The sequence below is a fragment of the Paramisgurnus dabryanus genome, chromosome 1 (genome assembly GCF_030506205.2).
Source record: "Paramisgurnus dabryanus chromosome 1, PD_genome_1.1, whole genome shotgun sequence".
NCBI classification, from domain to species: domain Eukaryota; kingdom Metazoa; phylum Chordata; class Actinopteri; order Cypriniformes; family Cobitidae; genus Paramisgurnus; species Paramisgurnus dabryanus.
In genome coordinates, this window is record NC_133337.1 from 28,281,934 (window position 1) to 28,302,274 (window position 20,341).

The following is a 20,341-nucleotide window of genomic DNA, read 5'->3' on the forward strand; positions in this document are numbered from 1 at the left end:
ATAAGTATAATGTGTTATACTGGAGTGCTGGAGTAGATTGGGAAGAAATCTGATGGTTCAGTATTTTACTTGCCCAGTCTGAATTTTCACTGACATCACAAAAAAGTAAAATATAAAATACAAATAAAATAGGCCTTATCTAAATTTGTTGTTTGTGACATGTGTAACCCTAATAAATATGAAACCTCAGATTAAAGGTGCCATAGGATGTGTTGTCATAATATGTTAAATTGTTCTTTGACAATTACATAGAAGGTATGTTGCTTTATTAAGTGCAAAAATTATCCAGAAACGTTTTTACATGTCTATTTACAACCCTAGAATTTGTCATTTTAATTAAATGGTCTATTTTTGCCCTATTTGAAAGGGTCATGAATAATAATGTTGAGCTCTGCTCTGATTGCTCTGCTCTGAGGCTCATGCCAGCTCACATTAGTAAACAGACCTTATATTTTGAGCCCTTATTAGAAAAACAAAAAAATACATTTTGACAAAAATACATTTTGAGTAACAACTAACAACTAATCAGCTAAACGCTAGCATATGATATAGCATTTATTGGAATGTAGCGCTAACCCAGCAGTCACAACTTTGTTTTTAGCATTTTAACAAATTTGTAATTAATGTTATTGTAATGTAATTTAATGTTTTCAAAACATGCACATTGGCTTCCTTTGCTGCTCTATAAACCTAGACTACTAAGGAGACCATGGTGTCTGTGTGAACTGATTATTTTGTAGACATATTTTGAAAATTAAACAATTGCGTGAGTTTGAGGAAGATAAAATTAATTAACTTTTTTAATCTTTAAAAAAAAAAATTCAGAATTGCGTTAATATATTCTTTTTGTTTAAAAAAAAGAAAAATATATACATAATTATGAGAAGTGCCCTTTATTTCACATGAGCCCCTGCCCCTCAAAATGTCTGTGCACGTCCCTGCTTCTTGGAGTTTTGTCTTGAATTCCTGAAGGTAAAATAAATCAAACATCAGTGATTTGTGTCTGACATAAAAGAATCAGTTATTCAAGAATCATGTTATTACTTCATCTTAATAACATGTGTATTTCTGTGCAGTTGTGTGATGAATCTGTCTGTGTGTTGTTATAATGTAATATCTTTGTTATATCACACATCTACTGGATGTTATCATGGTCAGTTTCTTCTCTCCTCACCTCTTTTTATCCTCTCAGCTCCTCCTTTATCTTCTCATTATCTTCTGTGTGTTCATTCAATAAAGCTACACAACAATAAAAAACAAAACACAATTTTAAAATAACACAAATGAAAAACAGATGATAATAAACAGTCATAATTTTGTGAGGTTTATCTTTCAGATTGTGTTGTGATTTCTGTTTCATGACATGAATGAGTTTGTTCAGCAGAGATGTCAGGTGTTGTGTTTGAATTTCTCCTCTTCATCCACTGCTCTCTCTTTTCTTCTCTTCTTCTTTCTCTCCTCTTCTTCTTCATCTAATCGTTTCTTTTCAGTCAGGTAAAGATGTTTCAGATGCTCTGGATTTTCCTCCTCTAACTGAACTGTTGACTGTTACAAATCCGTCTTTTCTTGTATTTTGTCATATTCATGTTTTCTCTCTTCGTCTTGTAAATCAAATCTCCTGAGGAAATATGAGACAGATATTAGAGAAGATTTAAGCAGAACTGATTTAAATACACTCGTTTCTGTTAACAACATTGTACAACGCAGATGTTTCGTTTATCAGCTGTGTTTGTTTATATATGAAGTTTGTTTGACCATTGATAACCTCCTATTAATGCTTTTAGTATTTGAAGCACAAAAACAATTAACTATTTACTCTTTAACTATTATCAGAAACATCTTTGAACATTATATGATGAACCCTCATATGCAGCATAACTTTAAACATGTTTACTTTTATCAGACGTTCAGTTTAATTACATTTTTAAAGAATCATATAAGATTTACCTCAGTTGAGCTCCCACAACAACAAACCATCTTGAAAGATTTGGGCTGTTATCCTAAAGAGCTCCCTCATGTGGTAAGCCAAGGATGCGACCGGTTTGTAAGTGTTGTACTGCCATCTTCTGGATAGACGCTGCATTGTACTTTACATCCACAGGCGCACATGCCTTCATGTTAAAAACAATATATTTTAAATAGAAATCAATGTTTTTTAACATATATAAATTAAATGTCCTTCTGCTCGTTATGCATCAACAGTCTAATCTCGGTAGGAATAAGATACACTTGTTCAATGTATTACCAAAGCAAGTGTGTGTTAAGTGATAGGCGATTGCTTCATGAAGCCTCGAAATATTTATGAATCTTTTGTTTCGAATCAGTGATTTGGAGCGTGTTTCAAACTGGCCAAGTGACGTGATTTTAGCATATGAGGCTTCATTACGTCATAACTGTTTTGAAAATCCGATGGTTCACCACTAGGGGGAGTTAATCACAAATGACCAGTGTAATATGGTTAGGTGAACTCGGGTCAGTTTTATTATGCAAGTTCATAAAACATTCATCCTTCTGACTGATAACACTACCGTTTAGCTACTTAGTTTATTGACAGATTTAATGACAAACATGTGCATAATTAAAAAGGGATTAAAGTGTTAAAGATCTGTTTGGCCTAAATAAAACTAAAAACACAGAATAAACTTTTACATATGGCTTAATTAAGTTAAATCATTTATTTTTAAACATATTTTTAGAAAAATCTTCGCAATTATTTTATAAAAACTGTAAAATGTTTGGACAGAGATCTTGTTGCTTTACAACATTTTCACCAGCAGATGGCGCCATATTTAGGTGTTTAGAGCGCAGAGGAGTGATGAGTGCTGTTGTTTCAGTCATGACCGCTTGGTGGCAGTAGAGAATAAATCAATCTCACACTGTGATTACTGCTGCTTATGTTATTTTAACAATCGTATTAGTTATTCATTGCATCTGCTGCTAAAGAATGAAAACAAAATTTGTTTCTGCAATGCAACAAATAAATTACACGAGCTGACAGCACAAATATTTATGCATCACTGAGAATGCTGACACTGTGGACCTTACATTAGGAGCATTGTTGTTATCTAATTGTTGTAATATAAAATCACATTTTATACAAAATTGTTTTATTTTTATACTGTGCATATGAGAGACATCAAACAAGATGTATGGGCCTGATATGATTATGAATTGGAAGATGACCCATGAGATGGAGGCAGTCATTGATCTTTCAAACTGAATGTTGTCAAACAGGTAAGACATTTTATAATAACAAAGTTGTATTGCACTCTCCCTTTGTAGGGAATGTTAGTTATTGCACAGCTAGGAGCAGATTATCGCTTGCTAAGGGCCCATGTTTTTTAAAGTTTCAGAATTCATTACTTATTCATAGATGTTTATCAGTGAAGATTAAGAGTAAACATCTTCATTACACTAAATAAAAGTGCAGTGAAATCAGTGGGAAAATAAAACGTCAAAATGTGAGCCACATTGAAAGTATCACAATATTAAATAGGTAAAAATATTTTTTTGTTCTGCAAAACATTTTATTTTTAAGTTATGCAACAGATGTTGTAATTTTGTTATTTACATTGTTAATATCAATAACTAATAATTTATGTTCTGTCTTTTTTTGATTGATTAAACAGAATAGAAATGTCCATTTAATACTTTAATTATAGATGCTCAATATATTTCATTTCACTATGAAATGGGTATATTTGTGAGTGTATGTGTGTGTTTATATTAAAGTGTATGAATGTGTGTGAAGTGATCATAAAGTTTCCTGTACATCTGCACACAACAGGATTTGATGCTGGATACTGAAGTGTTTCCTTACTCTCAAATCAGTCTCATTTATTTGATGTAAATTTATCTTCACTCTTGCAGGTGTTTGTCTCCTCTGAACATGGAGGGAGGAGCGTCGTTCATCAGCGCTGACGTTCTGCTGATATATATGGAGAAAATCAAAAATATCTCTTCTGATTTGTCACTCAAGTTGTTTGATGATTTCCTTTCTTATTTCTAATAAGGTAACAGAGAGTGTGATTGGTCTCTCTCTCTCTCTCTCTCTCTCTCTCTCTCTCTCTCTCTCTCTCTCTCTCTCTCTCTCTCTCTCTCTCTCTCTCTCTCTCTCTCTCTCTCTCTCTCTCTCTCTCTCTCTCTTTACATTGACTTCTCATTATTCTCTATCAGTCTGTGTGTACAGTAGAGGATTATGGAGATCTGTCTCACACTCATTTTACTCTCCTCTGTAGTAATGACCATTACTGCTGGTAAGTATACACTTAAAGTAAAAAAACTGAAATTAAATTATTTTAAATTACTTTAAATAATGAAAAAAACATTTGTGTCTCTGTTTCAGATTTCAGTGTGAGGTTGGTAAGTGATAAAAGTCCTTGTTCTGGTAGAGTTGAGGTTCTTCATGATGGTCAGTGGGGAACAGTGTGTAGTGATAGATGGGATCTGAAAGATGCTGCAGTGGTGTGTAGAGAGGTGAACTGTGGAGAGGCTGTAGAGGCTCTGGGTGCTGCTTACTTTGGAGAAGGATCAGGACAGATCTGGATGGATGATGTGAGCTGTAGTGGATCAGAGTCCTCACTGAAGGACTGTGCATCAAGAGGATGGGGTGCTCATAACTGTGGTCATCATGAAGATGCTGGAGTCAAGTGCTTAAGTAAGCTTCTCTAAATATTATCCTGTTTACATCACAAATATTTGTCTTTTTAATCATACTATCAAAAGGACACAAAGTTTATAGACTTGATTGGTTTTATTTTGTATGGTCAAGGTTCTATGGGGTTTAGTATGGTCTTATCTATTCAATAATCAAACCCAATGAAAGTATTATTCTGAGCTCTTCATTTTGTCTATATATTTAGATATCTTAAACTATGGAGGATCAAGACTTGTTGCTGGTTCTCATTTGTGCTCTGGAAGAGTGGAGCTGCTTTATGAGGGTGGCTGGGGCACAGTGTGTGATGCTGTGTTTGATGAACAAGATGCAGAGGTTGTGTGTAGAGAGCTGAACTGTGGGGTTCCTGTACAGCTGCTACGGAGAGCTGCTTTTGGTAAAGGAGAGGGGCAGGTGTGGTCACAAGAGATTCAATGTAGAGGAAATGAATCATTTATTAGATCATGTTTATCATCAAATATAACTAAAGTAAACTGCTCCCATGAGAATGATGTGGGACTCACATGTTCTGGTAAATACCAATGCTTAATTTCTTTTAAAAATTACATTTTGATTATTGAAAATACTTACTGTGTGCTTGACCAGTACCACACTGGTCTGATTATTTTAGTTCTGAGATCTTTGACCATATTAAACAAAGCTAGGACTGGAGAAATATGTAAACGATTAATCTCTTTAACAAATAATCTCTAGTATCTTGCCTAAGAACTCATTAATTCAGTTTCTTTGCTCTGTTTATTCTAGGTTACTCTGAGCTCAGACTGGTGAACGGCTCTGATATCTGTTCTGGTCGAGTTGAGCGTCAGTATTTCAGTAAATGGGGCTCAGTGTGTGATGAGTGCATGAATATGAGAGCTGCCAATGTTCTCTGTAGAGAGCTGAATTGTGGGATTGCTGTGTCTGTTGTGGGAGTGGACTGGTTTGGAGAGGGATCTGGTGAAATCTGGGCTGATGTGTTTGATTGTCAGGGGAGTGAAACAAAACTCTCAGAATGTTCAATCTCTTCATGGAGTCGAGCTGAATCCTCTCATAAACAAGATGTTGGAGTCATTTGTTCTAGTGAGTGAACTTCACTCTGTCATTAACATGAAGTTACTGTAGTGTGATCGTAATCAATATGAAAATGTCAAATCCTTTCTCCAGATTCCGCTCTGTCTCTTCATGATGGTCGAGTGAGGTTGTCTGGAGAGAGAGAGTGTGAGGGTGAGGTGGAAGTTTACATTCATCAGGTTTGGAGGAGAGTTCTGCTGGACTCCTGGAGTCTCACTGAATCCTCTGTGGTCTGCAGACAGCTGGGCTGTGGCTCTGTGCTGAACTTCACTAACTCCTCTTCATCCAGTGATGAACACAGTTATGAGTGTGTGATGGGCTTCCAGTGCTCTGGGATTGAAGATCATCTGAGGAACTGCAGCTCTCCACAAACTCTCAAATGCAGCGCAACACAACAGCTGGCAATCACCTGCCTTGGTTAGAATTATAATATCTGTCCAGATGATTCATTAAAATGTGTTTACATAGTCTTTAACTAACTCTTTGTCTGATCTTAGGTCAGAACTCCATCAGGTTGGTGGGTTCAGGTGGAGATTGTGCAGGAAGGCTGGAGGTTTTTCACAAAGGCTCATGGGGTACAGTGTGTGATGACTCCTGGGATATTAAAGACGCTCATGTGGTGTGCAGACAGCTGCAGTGTGGAGTGGCTCTCAGTAATCAGCCAGTATCAGCCTGGTATGGTCCTGGTTCTGGACCCATATGGCTGGATGATGTGAACTGTGAGGGGAATGAGACGTCACTGTGGAGCTGCTCTTCACCGGTCTGGGGAGATCATGACTGTAAACATCTGGATGATGTAGGAGTTGTTTGCTCGGGTATGACATCCCCATCACAGTAACTTGTAGAAATTGGATAACTATTGTTGAAAAAATTTAGAAAATAGATTTTTGATTGTTTCCATATTTCACAATTTATGTTAGAATATGTTCTGTGGAAGATCTGCCAGTGAATTCAGTTCTTCAGATGGACTGAGGTCTCAGAATTGGTTGGATTACTTTAAATGTCGATCACATGACTCCACTTTATGGCAGTGTCCATCTTCACCCTGGGGACAGAATCACTGTAATGAAGATGAAGTGGCCAATATTATCTGCTCCAGTGAGAGAAAATCCAATTACCTAATGGTTTTGTAATGTTGTGTGTGTAATGTATTTAAAAAAAAAACTAATTGCATATACATATTTTGCATAAATATACATCATAGAGATAATGTGATTGTAATCTTCGGTTTAGTGGTAAGTGACATTTTCTTATGTTATGATGTCAGATAAACTCATTCATGAAGTTCCTAGAAGTCGTCTGTCATGTTCTACCTCACCATCTCCTTATCAGAGACAATGTTCAAGTATGTTTAAAGAATTATTAATATAGTATTTTTATTCATTATATACTACACACATATCTTTCCTATCTATTTATATTCCACATTTAAATCTCAGTTTGGTTTGAGTGTGTTGTTGTAAATGTTGTTTGATGTGTGTGATGTAGATCATCTTCCTCTCAGACTCAGTGGAGGGAAGGGTTTGTGTTCGGGGAGACTGGAGGTTTATCATAACTCTGTGTGGGGTTCAGTCTGTGATGATCTGTGGGACATCAGAGATGCTCAGGTGGTCTGCAGGCAGCTGGGTTGTGGAGCAGCATTGAGTGCTGATGGGAATGAAGCGTTTGGTGCTGGTGAAGGTGTTGTGTGGATGAACAGAGTCGAGTGCAGAGGGACTGAGATTCACCTGTGGGACTGTCCTCATGTCCTGAAAAGACACAATGACTGCTCACACAAAGAACAAGTTAGACTCATCTGTGCAGGTGAGAGGAAAACACTGGGAGATCAATTCATTGTCATTTTAGCAATTTCTTTAATATCTGTGTTTGCTTCATTCCAATTGAGATTTTCCTTCAGTTTTGCAGAATAAAAGAGAATATGGGAGGCCAGTCAATCCTCCAGTGGTTGTGATTGTACTGGGAGTTTTGCTCTTACTGCTCTTAGTGCCGCTGCTGATACTGATTCAACACAAGAGAGTGATAAGGAAAGGTACATCACATATAAATGCAGGTCTGTCATATATTAGCAGTAAGGCATTTACATATATAAACATGTTCAAGACTGTGACATGCTGTTTTTGTCTACACTCACAGCTCTCTCTAAGAGGAGACACAGGACTCAGACTGAGGCAGTTTATGAAGAGATTGATCACAGACACACAAACACACACAAACACTTCACTCAGAGAGGTGAAACTTCATTCAGAATCCTATTTAGAGCTTTAAACATGTACAATTGTAATTGTTTTAATTACACGGCTCATTGAAATGTTTGATTCTGATTTGCCACTCATGACATTTGCGGGTTTGTTAAGGTTAAGGTATACTTTATTGTCCCAATGGGAAATTTGTCTTGGGCTCACGAATACAACCACTGTATTGCAAAACATAACAAAACAAACACATTAAATAATAACAATAAAGAAAAATACACATTTACAAGCAAGAAAACAATACACTAGTGCCAATCATACACATACACAGCCAAACCGCCACCTCTGATTGTTCCTGATTGTTCATTCCTGTCCGCCTGCACCAGCGAGAATCCTTCCAGCCCCAGAGCAGCATCTGGGACATCGCGGTGCAGCCATGTTTCCGTAAACACCATCAAACTTGAAGTACGGTATTCAAAACATGCCTTGGCATTAGCTCGAAGTTCCTCTACTTTACCGTGCAGTGATCTCGCGTTGCACAGTATCATCGACGGAAGAGGTGGTCGGTTTCCTCGTCGTCTAAGACGTTGCCGTATTCCGCCTCGTTGGCCTTGTCTCCTTTGCCTGCTATTGCATTCAGATGACAACCTCACACAACCCGGCAGATTCAGGGGAGGTAGCCCTTCATGGCGGAGTGCAAGTAATGCGTCTCTGGTGTAGCTAATTGGCGTCCACGTTGCTACACTTGCGTGTAGTGTTTGGCACCGTGCAAGATATCCCAGTACAACAACTACTAAACACAGTTGAACGAACATTGTCGTACTTATATCGGCATTACTGCAATTACCATTACTAAAATAAAATACATAATACACTAAAAACAGACAAACTTAAACAAACAACATATGGATGCAGTAGAGCAAGAGAGAGCCCGGGCGCAAGCAGCGCCACCGGAAGAGAGATTACAGTGTAACCGCTCAAAACTAACAAACAGTAACCCGGACACTGCAAATAAATATATTTGTCATATGACATTATATCCATGAATGATTAAACAAAATTTTATTGTCTTGCCTTATCTGAAAACTGAAAGTAAACAGGTTTTTTTCATTGAAGGGTCGTTATGACACTGTCTGGGCTTATTTCTACGATAACAATCGGCTGCTTATACATTATCTCTTACATATCTAACATCAGTGAGAATCTTTAAGCTGTTTATGAGACGGCTGATATTTATCTGTTAGTCCTTTAAACCTCCTGCTTCAACCACAGAATTTCTTATAGAAAACCACAGAGCTGCAAGTGCATATAACTAATAAGTATATATAAGCTATGAGTGATTGATATTTCACAGAGTTTTCCGTTGATCTGATATCTTGTCTTTAACACATGTGCTCTGTGATGTTAATGTAGGTTGAGGTTGTTTGTAATGATCAACATGTTTCTCTTCTGCTTCACTTTAACAGGGAGTCTCATCTCTGAAGAACAGCATTCTGGATATGAAGATGAGCTTCTCTCAGGTGAGAGGACAATGGATTTTTAAGTGACATTTGATAAACTTGTCACAATTTTGTATCTTTCTCCCAATCATTTAAGAATTTGTAAAGTAAGCCTGTTTAACCACATAAGCCGTACATCACTTATTTGTGGTTGGAAAGATTGCTGTTAGAGATTTGCTGCTGGGTGCCTTTCACCAACACATTCAGCTGCTAAAACACTCTTTTTAAGCACATTATGTCTTTACAGCACATGCATACCCTACACAGACATAAGAAGTTACTCTTAGTACATTGGGACCTTGCTAGAAAAACAATATAACAAAAAGATGTACAAAGAAAACTCATGACCAAAGCCATAAATTCAGCAGTTCTGGGAAGCACAGAAAGTATTTAACAAACACTATATGCTAAATAAATTACACTTTTTTTGTCAATATAATTCAATTATACTTAAGTGTTGTTCTAAGCTCCTGTCATCATGTACATTTGTAGATGACACGCTTGTGAAGTATGAGGTCATCATCAGTGAACAGATCCTTCAAGATCATGACAGAATTGCATATTTATCACCCATTATCTAATTTTCCAATGTATGACTTTTAAACATGCATTGATACCATTGATCCAGTCAGTTATCAGTTAGTCTCAGAAAGTAGACATGTGTACGATGTACCACAAATCAAAATGTAAGTTGTCTTTCTAAATCATGTGATTTCATCAGAAGGAGTTTAGGAGGAGTATGATGATGTGATGTGAATATGTAACCTATAATCTTAAAAACCTCTTAAAGATGTTTATTGCACTATATTTATATGTTGTCTATTTAGTTATTTTCTAATTTGAATGTGTCTCGTTTTAAATTTTACTGCAAAAAAACATGAATGTGAAAGTGCTTTTTAACAACCAATGTGGAGCAAACAAAGTGGGCAGAGTTGTAACATCCTCTTTATCTTGTTATGAAATCTCCAAATGTTGTTACTTACAATGCCTTATGTTTAAATATTTGTAAGACTTATGTACTCATGTTCTGAAAAGTTAGATACATATAAACCTCAGTATTTAGTGTTTGGTCTGTTATTTTTATATTATTGTTTTCTCAGAAGATTGCATTCCATATATAAAGAGAAGCAAAGATACATTTGATATAAACACCAGGCACCACCTCACTTACTCAACTGCACTTTGAAATTGCATTTTTTTCTTTTGCCTTGAACTTGAATCTTCTACATCAACAGCGCCATCTGCTGATTAAGGTTGGGTTGAACCATTTTCTTTTCATTTTTAATGTGTCAGCACTTTTTTGTTCCTTATATTTAATCAGAGTCTCTCTGAGTGTTGTCTTTGAATAGTTCCTGCAAAAACAGCAATAATGAATCATTCACCTGTCATGATAGGTGGGGCTGGCTGAAAGGATTTTTATCAAATGCATTATATTCCACAACAAATATACATATTCATTTAAGTTCTTATAACTTTAAAACGTTTCTTTGTAAGATGCTTCGTTAAAATCTGTTAAAATATAATAATAATAATAATAATATGTGGTCCTCGGTAAAGTCGCTTTGACCAGCCGTCCAATCACAATGGATGAGAGGAAGGACAAACAGTACATTGAGAAAATCCCCCTTTTCTACTACTAAAAATACATAAAAGTTAAAAGTTGATTAAAAAAATTATCTGCAAAATCTGATGCTTGACAGGTTTGTGTAATAGCAACCAACGCACATAAGCGCTTCCAAAGCGCCCTCAAGCGGTCATTTTTAGAACAACGCCTGGTACGTTCAACCTTCGGTGGGCTCAACTTTATTGTCCCTTTCATGCAAACTAAATAAAGTGTCCAATTATGTGAAAATAATGACCTAATGTACTGTTCACTACAAATGAATTTTCCGTTTCGTTTTTACTTGTATTTTGAATTAGGTATGAAATTGTGTTGTGTTTAGAAATTAAGAAAATGTCCTAAGATTAACTAACCCTGATTTTTTTTTCTTGCAGTAAATGTGTAAGGTATTCTTAACTTTAATATAATTGTTTTTTATATACTGTAATTATGATTTAGGATGCTTCAATATTAAATCTGTTTATAATAAAAACACGTTAAAAACAGTGAGAATTTCACTGATTAGAGTATTAATATTATTAATAAAAACATACAAATAATTGTTCTAATTTTTTCCTTTTAACTGTGTTACAGTTTAAAAAACATGAAATCCATTAGGCTATCATGTTTTTATATAACATTTAGGCTACATGTTATTTTAATGAAGACAGTTAAAATATTTTTCATAGATGTTATGAATTTTATTCTATGATTGATTACACAATTTTATCTTACACAAGTAAGTGTAGCCTATAACAGTGGATTTGTGTAATTAATCTGTTTGTGTATTATTATCATGGAATTTGTGTGATTTGTTTTGCTGGACAAAATAACCAGATGTCATTTCTAAATAAATATTTTTAAAGAATGTATTTTGTACATTATTTAATATAGCAATGATATATGTTATTTAATTCTGAAATACAAAAATTACTTCACACGGCTTGTGGACTACCATCAGTTTTTATTTTACTACCATCAGTTTTATTGGCAAGATGCAAGTAAATTACGTAACACATCCTTGTTGGATCCAGCGTTGCCTACTTGAACTGGATACAAGGAGCTTGTTTCTTGGTGCAAACTTCCCTAAGGTAAAGTTTGTGCTAAATTATGCTACCAGATATTAAACAGTTCACTAAATGACATTATTAGATAGAAAAATAGAGCAGCAAAGAGATGTGTTGCTTACTTGATGGAATGACGCTAACTTAAGTTGCGTATAATAAAAAGTGATGTGGTATTCCTGTCATATTTAGCTCTGTCCAAACGCTATGGTTTTATGACACAAAAACAACAGAAAAAAACCACACATGGCATCTAATGGTAAATTCGTGTGATACAGTACAACAAAAAGTGATGTTGTATTCCTGTCATATTTAGCTCCACTCATTTGTTGTGTGGTAGTTTCCTGTTGTACCGAAGCAGTACCACAGGATTACCCCTGGACTTTTTTGTAAGGGCATGACAACATGGTGGCAGTAGAGGATAAATCAATCTCACACTGAATTATGTTACTACAATTTTTTATTTTTAACCTGTCGTAGATGTTATAAAAAAAGTAATTTCGGTCACATTTGAGTGTGTTATGGCTCTCTGTTGGATTGGCTGTGATTAGGACAGAAGCACGAGTATCAGGAGTCGATGAGAGTTTGACCATGTAGTCAAACAGGTAAGATGTTAAAATAATATTGAGGTGATTGTGGTGAGATTTGTCTTCTCGTGCAATTATTATAGTAAAGTGAGCCCCTGTGTTTTCTTCTGGATTCAGGAAATTGAGTTAAAACACAAAGTCTGAGGAAGGTTGTGAGTATTGTAGGTCAGTGTTGTGTTCGGTGAGAATAATTTGACCTCAAAATTAAAGTGCAGTGAAATCAGACTTTAATTATTACATTGGGAACAAAGTCAAAACATGAAGCACAGTTAAGATTATTCATGTATGACAACATTTACTGATGATTTGATTGACAGTTCTGCTTTCTAGTAGATTAATGAAGTATTACATTTTTAAATGCTGCAAGTACTGTATATTGACAAATATATATTCAGTAGATATATTAAATTGTTTATTTATTAAATGTAGAAATGTTTTTATTAGGACAATTGTTGTATTTATAGATTTAGCAATAGATATTTATTTATATTGATATGATAATTTATATGTCATTTTTATACTGTATATGTTCATGGGGTACAGTGTGTGATGACTCCTGGGGTATTAAAGATGCTCATGTGGTGTGCAGACAGATGCAGTGTGGAGTGGCTCTCAGTAATCTTTTTTAAGATAGAATATGTCACGTATTTTTGGAAGAGATACATTTTTTTTTTTTTTTAAATGTAGCAAGAGATGTGGATGATCTTTCTAGTCAAGTAATATTTTTTACATTTACAGTATGTAGCTTATATCAGATGTTTACAGCTTATAGTATCTGCAGTTGTTTAAGCAGTGACTGCAGGAGGCGCAACGATATTACGCACAGCCCGTAAATAGTCCCCTGGCATGATGGTGGCATTGCAGATTATTATATTAAGGTGTTTTTAAATACAGTCCAGATGTTTGTGTTTTGGTTTGGTGTGTAGTGAATGTTGTGGGATATGTGTGGGGTGTAAGAGCCACATAGGAATAATTTCATTTAAAATAATAATTTAGTAAAATTAATAAGAAAATATTTCATTAAAATTCATAAGATATTTTTGCTTTAAAATGCATATTTAGTAATGTTTAAATCTGATAACATTTAGTTATTTTGAGCTTCCAGTCAGATCGCACTACGTCATAACGCATGCGATTGAATGTGTTCAGTTAGTTTGAAGTTAGATATTATGGAAGCAACACAGTTTTTTGACCGTGCGTACCATGTCTACTATGTAACAGCTTTTATTTATGTTTTGGAAGTAAACATTTAAAACGAAGATCGTGGTTTGCTCGTGTTTCAAATACTGGTTAAATTTGACTGACTTCAAAAGGTGGTACAGAAGAATAAGAAGCAAATAGGTGCCATTACATAGTCAAAAAACTTGCTAATCAGAGATCGACGCTGGATTACCTGGATAAAGGAGGACGTTGCTAGCTTGTTGTTGGATAAGGAGACAGCGGATTGGACTTTTTCGCCACAAACAAGTGTCAACGAGTTGATGCCAGCTTACACGCGTCGGATCGATACCAATCGGCAGTTTCACCGCTGTTTGTTCGTCTTTCCTCCGCTAACGGCTAGTTGCCTATCAGACAACGGAGAAGTAACGCTGCACGCTGAATTGGGGACTTTTTTTTCCTTAAAAATACGTGAGACGCACAAGAAAATAATGAGTGACTTTGGAAGAGAAAAAAGGTATGACAACTTTTCCCTGTAAAACGTATGCTCATAGCAAGCTCAGTTCAGTCAATGTGGAGTTATGGCGATCTTTTAGAAGTTGTTTTGCACTCGGTTAATTGAAGCAAGTGTTTGAAACGTTTGCATACGACTAAAGCGTTAACTCTGCTATTTGTACGATGGCTGAAGGAAATGAACAAAGATGTTTTGAGGATACAATGGAAAAGGGAAGGTCACATAAGATGACAGAGAAGGCTTTAGAAGAGAGATTGCAGAGGTTCATTGCATTGAGAAGAAGAACATTAGGAATTCTGACAAGCAAAAGAAAGGAGTTGGAAACAATGATGAGTGATGCTCAAAATTTACAAAGGGTGAAATACATGATGGAAAATGATTTTGCAACATCACTAAATGAGTTTAAACGGCTCAACAACGAAGTTGCTAATCTTTTGACTGAAAATGAAAAAATGGATGATCAAGAGATCTGGTTTGAACCTAAAATGGCAGCAATAAGAGGATTTATGAAAAAGACAAAAAATTGGATTGCAGCTGAGCATGAACTCAGCCAGCCAGTGGAAAAGGTGCTGCAAAAAGAACCAAATGTGGTTGACTATCTGCAAGAAACTGTTAAACCAAATGACAGTGTTTCACAGGTAGGGGTCAGTGATGTCACACATTCCAGTCTGCGTAGATCACAAATAAGTCGCACCTCAGCTGTGTCACGAGTATCGTCAGCAAGAGCTAGACAGGAAGCGGAACATGCAGCCCTGCTCGAACGTGCTGCAGCACTAAAGAAAATGCAACAGCTTGAGTTTGAGGCAGCTAAAATCAAAGCTGAAAAGGAAGAGTTGGTGCTGGAAACTGCGTTAGCTGAGAGTAAAGCAAAATTAAGGGTGCTTAAGGAATATGAAAGATCTGAAGATGGTTTAAGTAGTTACGCGGCAGTGCAAAAGCCTCAAGATGGACATGTGATGGAAAGAGCTAGCATTTTGCTTCCACAGCAAGCTAATACGGGCACTCATGTTCAATCACATACACAGCACTCTCAAATACAACAACAATCTCAAACAGTCTTCAATTATGTGTCTAATGCTCAATCTAACAAAGGTGACGACATAATAGCGGTTATGCAAAAACAGAATGTGATCACTGAGCTACTAGTAAAACAACAGCAGCTATCTCATCTTCCAACCAAGGACATTCCTGTGTTCAAGGGTGATGCTCTACAATACAAGTCTTTCATGAGGGCGTTTGAGCACGCAATAGAGCAGAAAACCAGCAATGATCAAGACAAACTGTACTTTTTGGAACAATTTACGGCCGGTGAACCTCAAGAGCTTGTTCGCAGCTGTGCTCATATGACGCCAAACAAAGGCTACTGCGAGGCGAAGCGACTACTTCATAAGCACTATGGGGATGAACTACGGATTGCCAGCGCGTACATTGACAAAGCACTCAAATGGCCTCAAGTAAAATCTGATGATGGGAAAGCATTGAGCGCTTATGCAATGTTTTTGATTGGATGTCGCAATACTATGGAAGACATTGAATTCCTAGAGGAGATGGATAACTCAACCAATTTAAGGACAGTGGTGTCTAAGCTACCATACAAATTGAAAGAACGTTGGCGTGCTGAAGCTTATGACATAAAAGAGCGAAGAGGTGGGAGAGCAAGGTTTGCTGATTTGGTAAATTACATAGACCGCCAAGCTAGAATAGCGATGGATCCCCTCTTTGGTAATATCTCAGACAGCCGTCCAATCTCAAGTGGAAAGATTGAACAAAAAGAAAAATATCATGGAAGGAAAGAGGTCCGTGGAAGCAGTTTCGCAACAAATGTTTTCACCGAAGGCAAAGGGCCTCAAGAAACGCATGTTAAGCCAGCAAATATCAGTAAACCTGTGAGTGCCTTTGAGAAGCCGTGTTTGTACTGCCAGCAATCACATACCCTTGCCTCATGCAGCAAAATCAAACAACAACCACATAAGGAGCGCGTGGATTTCTTAAAACTGAAGGGCTTGTGTTTTGGATGCTTAGTTCCAGGTCATCTTAGCAAATTCTGCAAAAGAAGAATTGAGTGTAAAGAGTGTGCTTTAAAGCATCCAGACATTCTGCACATAATAAAGGAAAAGGAAGAAGGTTCTGTCTTACCTGAAAAGAAAGATGCTCGACATGGAAGTGAAGTATCTTGTGCTCAAGTTTCTATTCTGCAAGAATCCTGTAGCCTCACGGGGGCCGGAGAAGCGGAATGTGTGCTGTCAATAGTACCGGTAAAGATCAAATCGAAAAGGAGTGACAAGTGTGTTGAAACGTACGCCTTTCTCGACCCGGGAAGCACAGCAACGTTCTGCACAGAAGACTTGCAAAAGAAATTAAACGTGAAAGGGAAACCAACACGAATACTGCTTAGCACTATGGGTGAAGACAAACCTGGAGGACAAAAGCTCATGAACAGTTTCGTCATATCAGACTTGGAAGTGTGCGGGCTGGAGGACACCAAGTTCATTGAGCTTCCAAAGGTGTTTACTCATAGCAACATACCTGTTCATACCGAAAACATACCTAAAAGGTCAGATATCCAGAAGTGGCCTTATTTAAATGAAGTACGCTTGCCAGAGATAAAAGCGGATGTAGGCCTGCTTATTGGAGCTAACTGTTCAAGAGCAATGGAACCATGGCATGTTATTAATGCAAAGGATGGAGGCCCTTATGCTGTGAAGACTGCAATAGGCTGGGTTGTGAACGGACCTGTAAGAAAGGAACTGAATGATGCAATGAATGAAACGCCTACCTTTTCTGTAAACAGAATTTCTGTGATGGAGATTGAGAAACTACTGGTCCAACAGTATAACACTGACTTTCCAGAGCGTTACTATGATGATCGAATGGAGATGTCTTGTGAAGACAAACAATTTTTGCAGTCTGTACAGAAAACCACACTTTTTGAGAACGGACATTACAGCATTGGACTGCCATTAAGGAATGAGAAGCTCCAAATGCCTAATAACCGTTGTGTGGCGGAACAGCGCATAGCTTGTTTGCTTAGAAAATTCAAGAAGAATCCTGAATTTTTTGAAGAATACAAAAGCTTCATGGAGACCATCATTGACAAAGGCTACGCTGTCCAAGTTCCAGTCCAACAGCTGAAACGTGATGACAACAGGCTGTTTTACATACCACATCACGGGGTGTATCACCCGAAGAAAAATAAGTTGCGGGTGGTCTTCGACTGCACAGCTTCGTTTCAAGATAGGTCTCTAAATAGTGAACTGCTCCAAGGACCTGACCTGACCAACACGTTAATTGGTGTGCTTTTAAGATTCCGTGAGGAGCCAGTAGCTATAATGGCGGACATCGAGTCGATGTTTTACCAGGTCAAGGTGCCGGAACGTGACGCAGACCTACTCCGTTTTCTTTGGTGGCCCAATGGCAAGTTGAACGAGCCTATGAAGGAATTTCGAATGACTGTGCACCTCTTCGGAGCCACTTCTTCTCCAAGTGTTGCCTCATATGCACTAAAAAGAACTGCTGAAGATCACAAGGCTGATGTATCTCCAGAAGCTGTTCAGACAGTTCTGCGTAACTTCTACGTAGATGACTGTTTGAAAAGTGTAGCTAAAGAAGAAGATGCAGTGACCCTGGCTAGAGATCTTCGTACCTTGTGTGCCAGTGGAGGCTTCACTCTAACAAAGTGGGTGAGCAATAGCAGGAAGGTGTTAATGACAATCCCTGAAGTGCATAGAGCCAGTGAAGTGAAGGACTTGGATCTAAGACATGACGCTTTGACAGTCGAGAGGACCCTTGGTGTACAGTGGGACACTGAAACCGATACTTTCACCTACAGTATGAAGCTGCAAGACAAGCCAATGACCAGAAGAGGAATTTTATCAGTCGTGAATTCCATCTACGACCCCCTTGGCTTTCTGGCTCCAGTCATCTTGCCCGCTAAACTCCTGTTGAAAGATCTTTGTAAAGAACAATACGGATGGGATGAGAACATTGGTGGAAAACACGCTGAAGTTTGGAAAAGATGGATCGAAGATGTCAGTCATCTATCTACCTTCCATGTGAGCAGGTGTTTGAAGCCTAAAGATTTTGGTTGCACTGCAGTAGCACAGTTACATCATTTTTCAGATGCTTCTGAGTCTGCATACGGCACTGTGTCCTATCTGCTGTTAGAGAATAGCCAAGGTGAGAAACGATGTGCATTCCTCATGGGGAAGGCAAGAGTGGCTCCACTCAAACTGGTCACTATTCCCAGACTCGAGTTGACCGCAGCAGTTGTCGCTGTTAAAATGGATAAGATGTTACATCAAGAGCTTCAAGTTCCATTGCAACAATCTATTTTTTGGACAGACAGTACTACTGTGCTCAGATATATTGACAGTGACTCTGCTCGTCTCAAAACTTTCGTTGCAAACAGAATCTCGTTGATCCGAGAAGCAACCAAGCCATCACAGTGGAAGTATGTCAGAACAACAGAAAATCCTGCAGATCAAGCCAGTAGGGGCCTGAAAGCTAAAAGCTTGATGCAAGGAGGAACATGGATCAATGGGCCGGCCTTCTTGCTGGACAAGGAACGTGACTGGCCGGAACAACCTGTGCAAAGGAAGGAAAGCCTTCAAAATGATCCGGAAGTCAAGAAAGGAGCTACAGTCAACATGATTAATGTCAAGGAAAACATGAATCCAATTGACAAACTAATCAGCTATTACTCAGACTGGCATAAACTAAAAAGAGCATTTGCCTGGATTTTAAAGGTGAAGGAAAATCTGTGGAAACTGAAAGAGGAAAGAAAGGAAATATCAAGAAAGATCAGGGAAACTGAAAAGGACCCTGAAAAGGAAAGATCAAAATTGGAACAACAAATGAAGAAATTCAAAGCAACAAAAAATAAATCACTTACTTTGGATGATCTGATTGTCGCAGAATCAGAAATAATCAAATTCAGTCAAAGACAGCAGTTTGGAGAAGAAATCAAAGTGCTGGAGAAAGGTAAACAGCTCAGTCATAGCAGTCAACTGTTCAAATTGGATCCGATTCTTCAAGATGACACGTTAAGGGTTGGTGGAAGACTCAACAAGTCTGCCATGCCAGAAAACGCTAAACGTCCAGCAATTATTTCAAAGCACAGCAAAGTTGCAACATTGATTTTGAGAGACATACACCAAAGAACAGGACACTGTGGACGCAGCTATGTCTTAGCACAACTGAGATGCAGATACTGGATCCCACAAGCCAATTCTGCAATTCGAAAGATAATCAACAAATGTACAGTGTGCCGCAGGATTAATGGAAAGGTTGGTGAGCAAAAGATGGCAAACCTGCCTGAAGATAGGCTCTTGCCAGATAAGCCTCCTTTCACAAATACCGGTGTTGATTTCTTTGGGCCGTTTGATGTCAAGCGGGGCCGAAATACAGTCAAAAGGTACGGTGTGATGTTCACTTGTCTCACTCTCAGAGCGGTGCACATTGAAGTTGCAGATAGCCTCGACACAGACTCCTGTATTAATGCAATTCGTCGCTTTATGTGCAGGAGAGGTCAAGTTACCATCATGCGTTCTGACAATGGCACAAATTTTGTGGCCGCTGAAAGAGAGTTGAGAGAAGCCATTCAACAGCTGGATAATGACAAGATTGAAAAGGCCTTGCAACCAAAGGGAATAAAGTGGATATTCAATAGCCCAGCTGCTTCGCACCAAGGCGGGATTTGGGAAAGACAAATTCGAACTGTGCGAAAAATCTTAAATTCCCTTTTGAAAGAGCAAGCAGTGAACGATGATTGTCTTCTGACAATAATGTGTGAGGTTGAAAGCATCATCAACGGTAGGCCACTTACAACAATGTCAGATGACGTGAATGACGTAGAACCTCTAACACCCAATCATTTACTGCTGTTGAAATCTCAACCCAAAATGCCTCCAGGGATTTTCAGCAAAGATGACATGTACACAAGAAAGAGATGGAAGCAAGTTCAATATCTTGTGGATTTATTTTGGACTAGATGGACCCGTGAA

General features: G+C 37.7%; 1 protein-coding gene across 1 annotated transcript in view; it reads left to right on the plus strand.

The window, feature by feature from the left end:
* Positions 1-4,240: 4,240 nt before the first annotated feature.
* LOC135774798 (antigen WC1.1-like) overlaps positions 4,241-20,341 on the plus strand; it is a 39,403-nt gene continuing 23,302 nt past the window's right edge. Inside the window, exons 1-3 of the mRNA XM_073813012.1 lie at positions 4,241-4,256; positions 4,346-4,657; positions 4,881-5,186. Of these exons, the coding sequence (XP_073669113.1) occupies positions 4,241-4,256; positions 4,346-4,657; positions 4,881-5,186 (634 nt within the window). The remainder of the gene's footprint in view (positions 4,257-4,345; positions 4,658-4,880; positions 5,187-20,341) is intronic.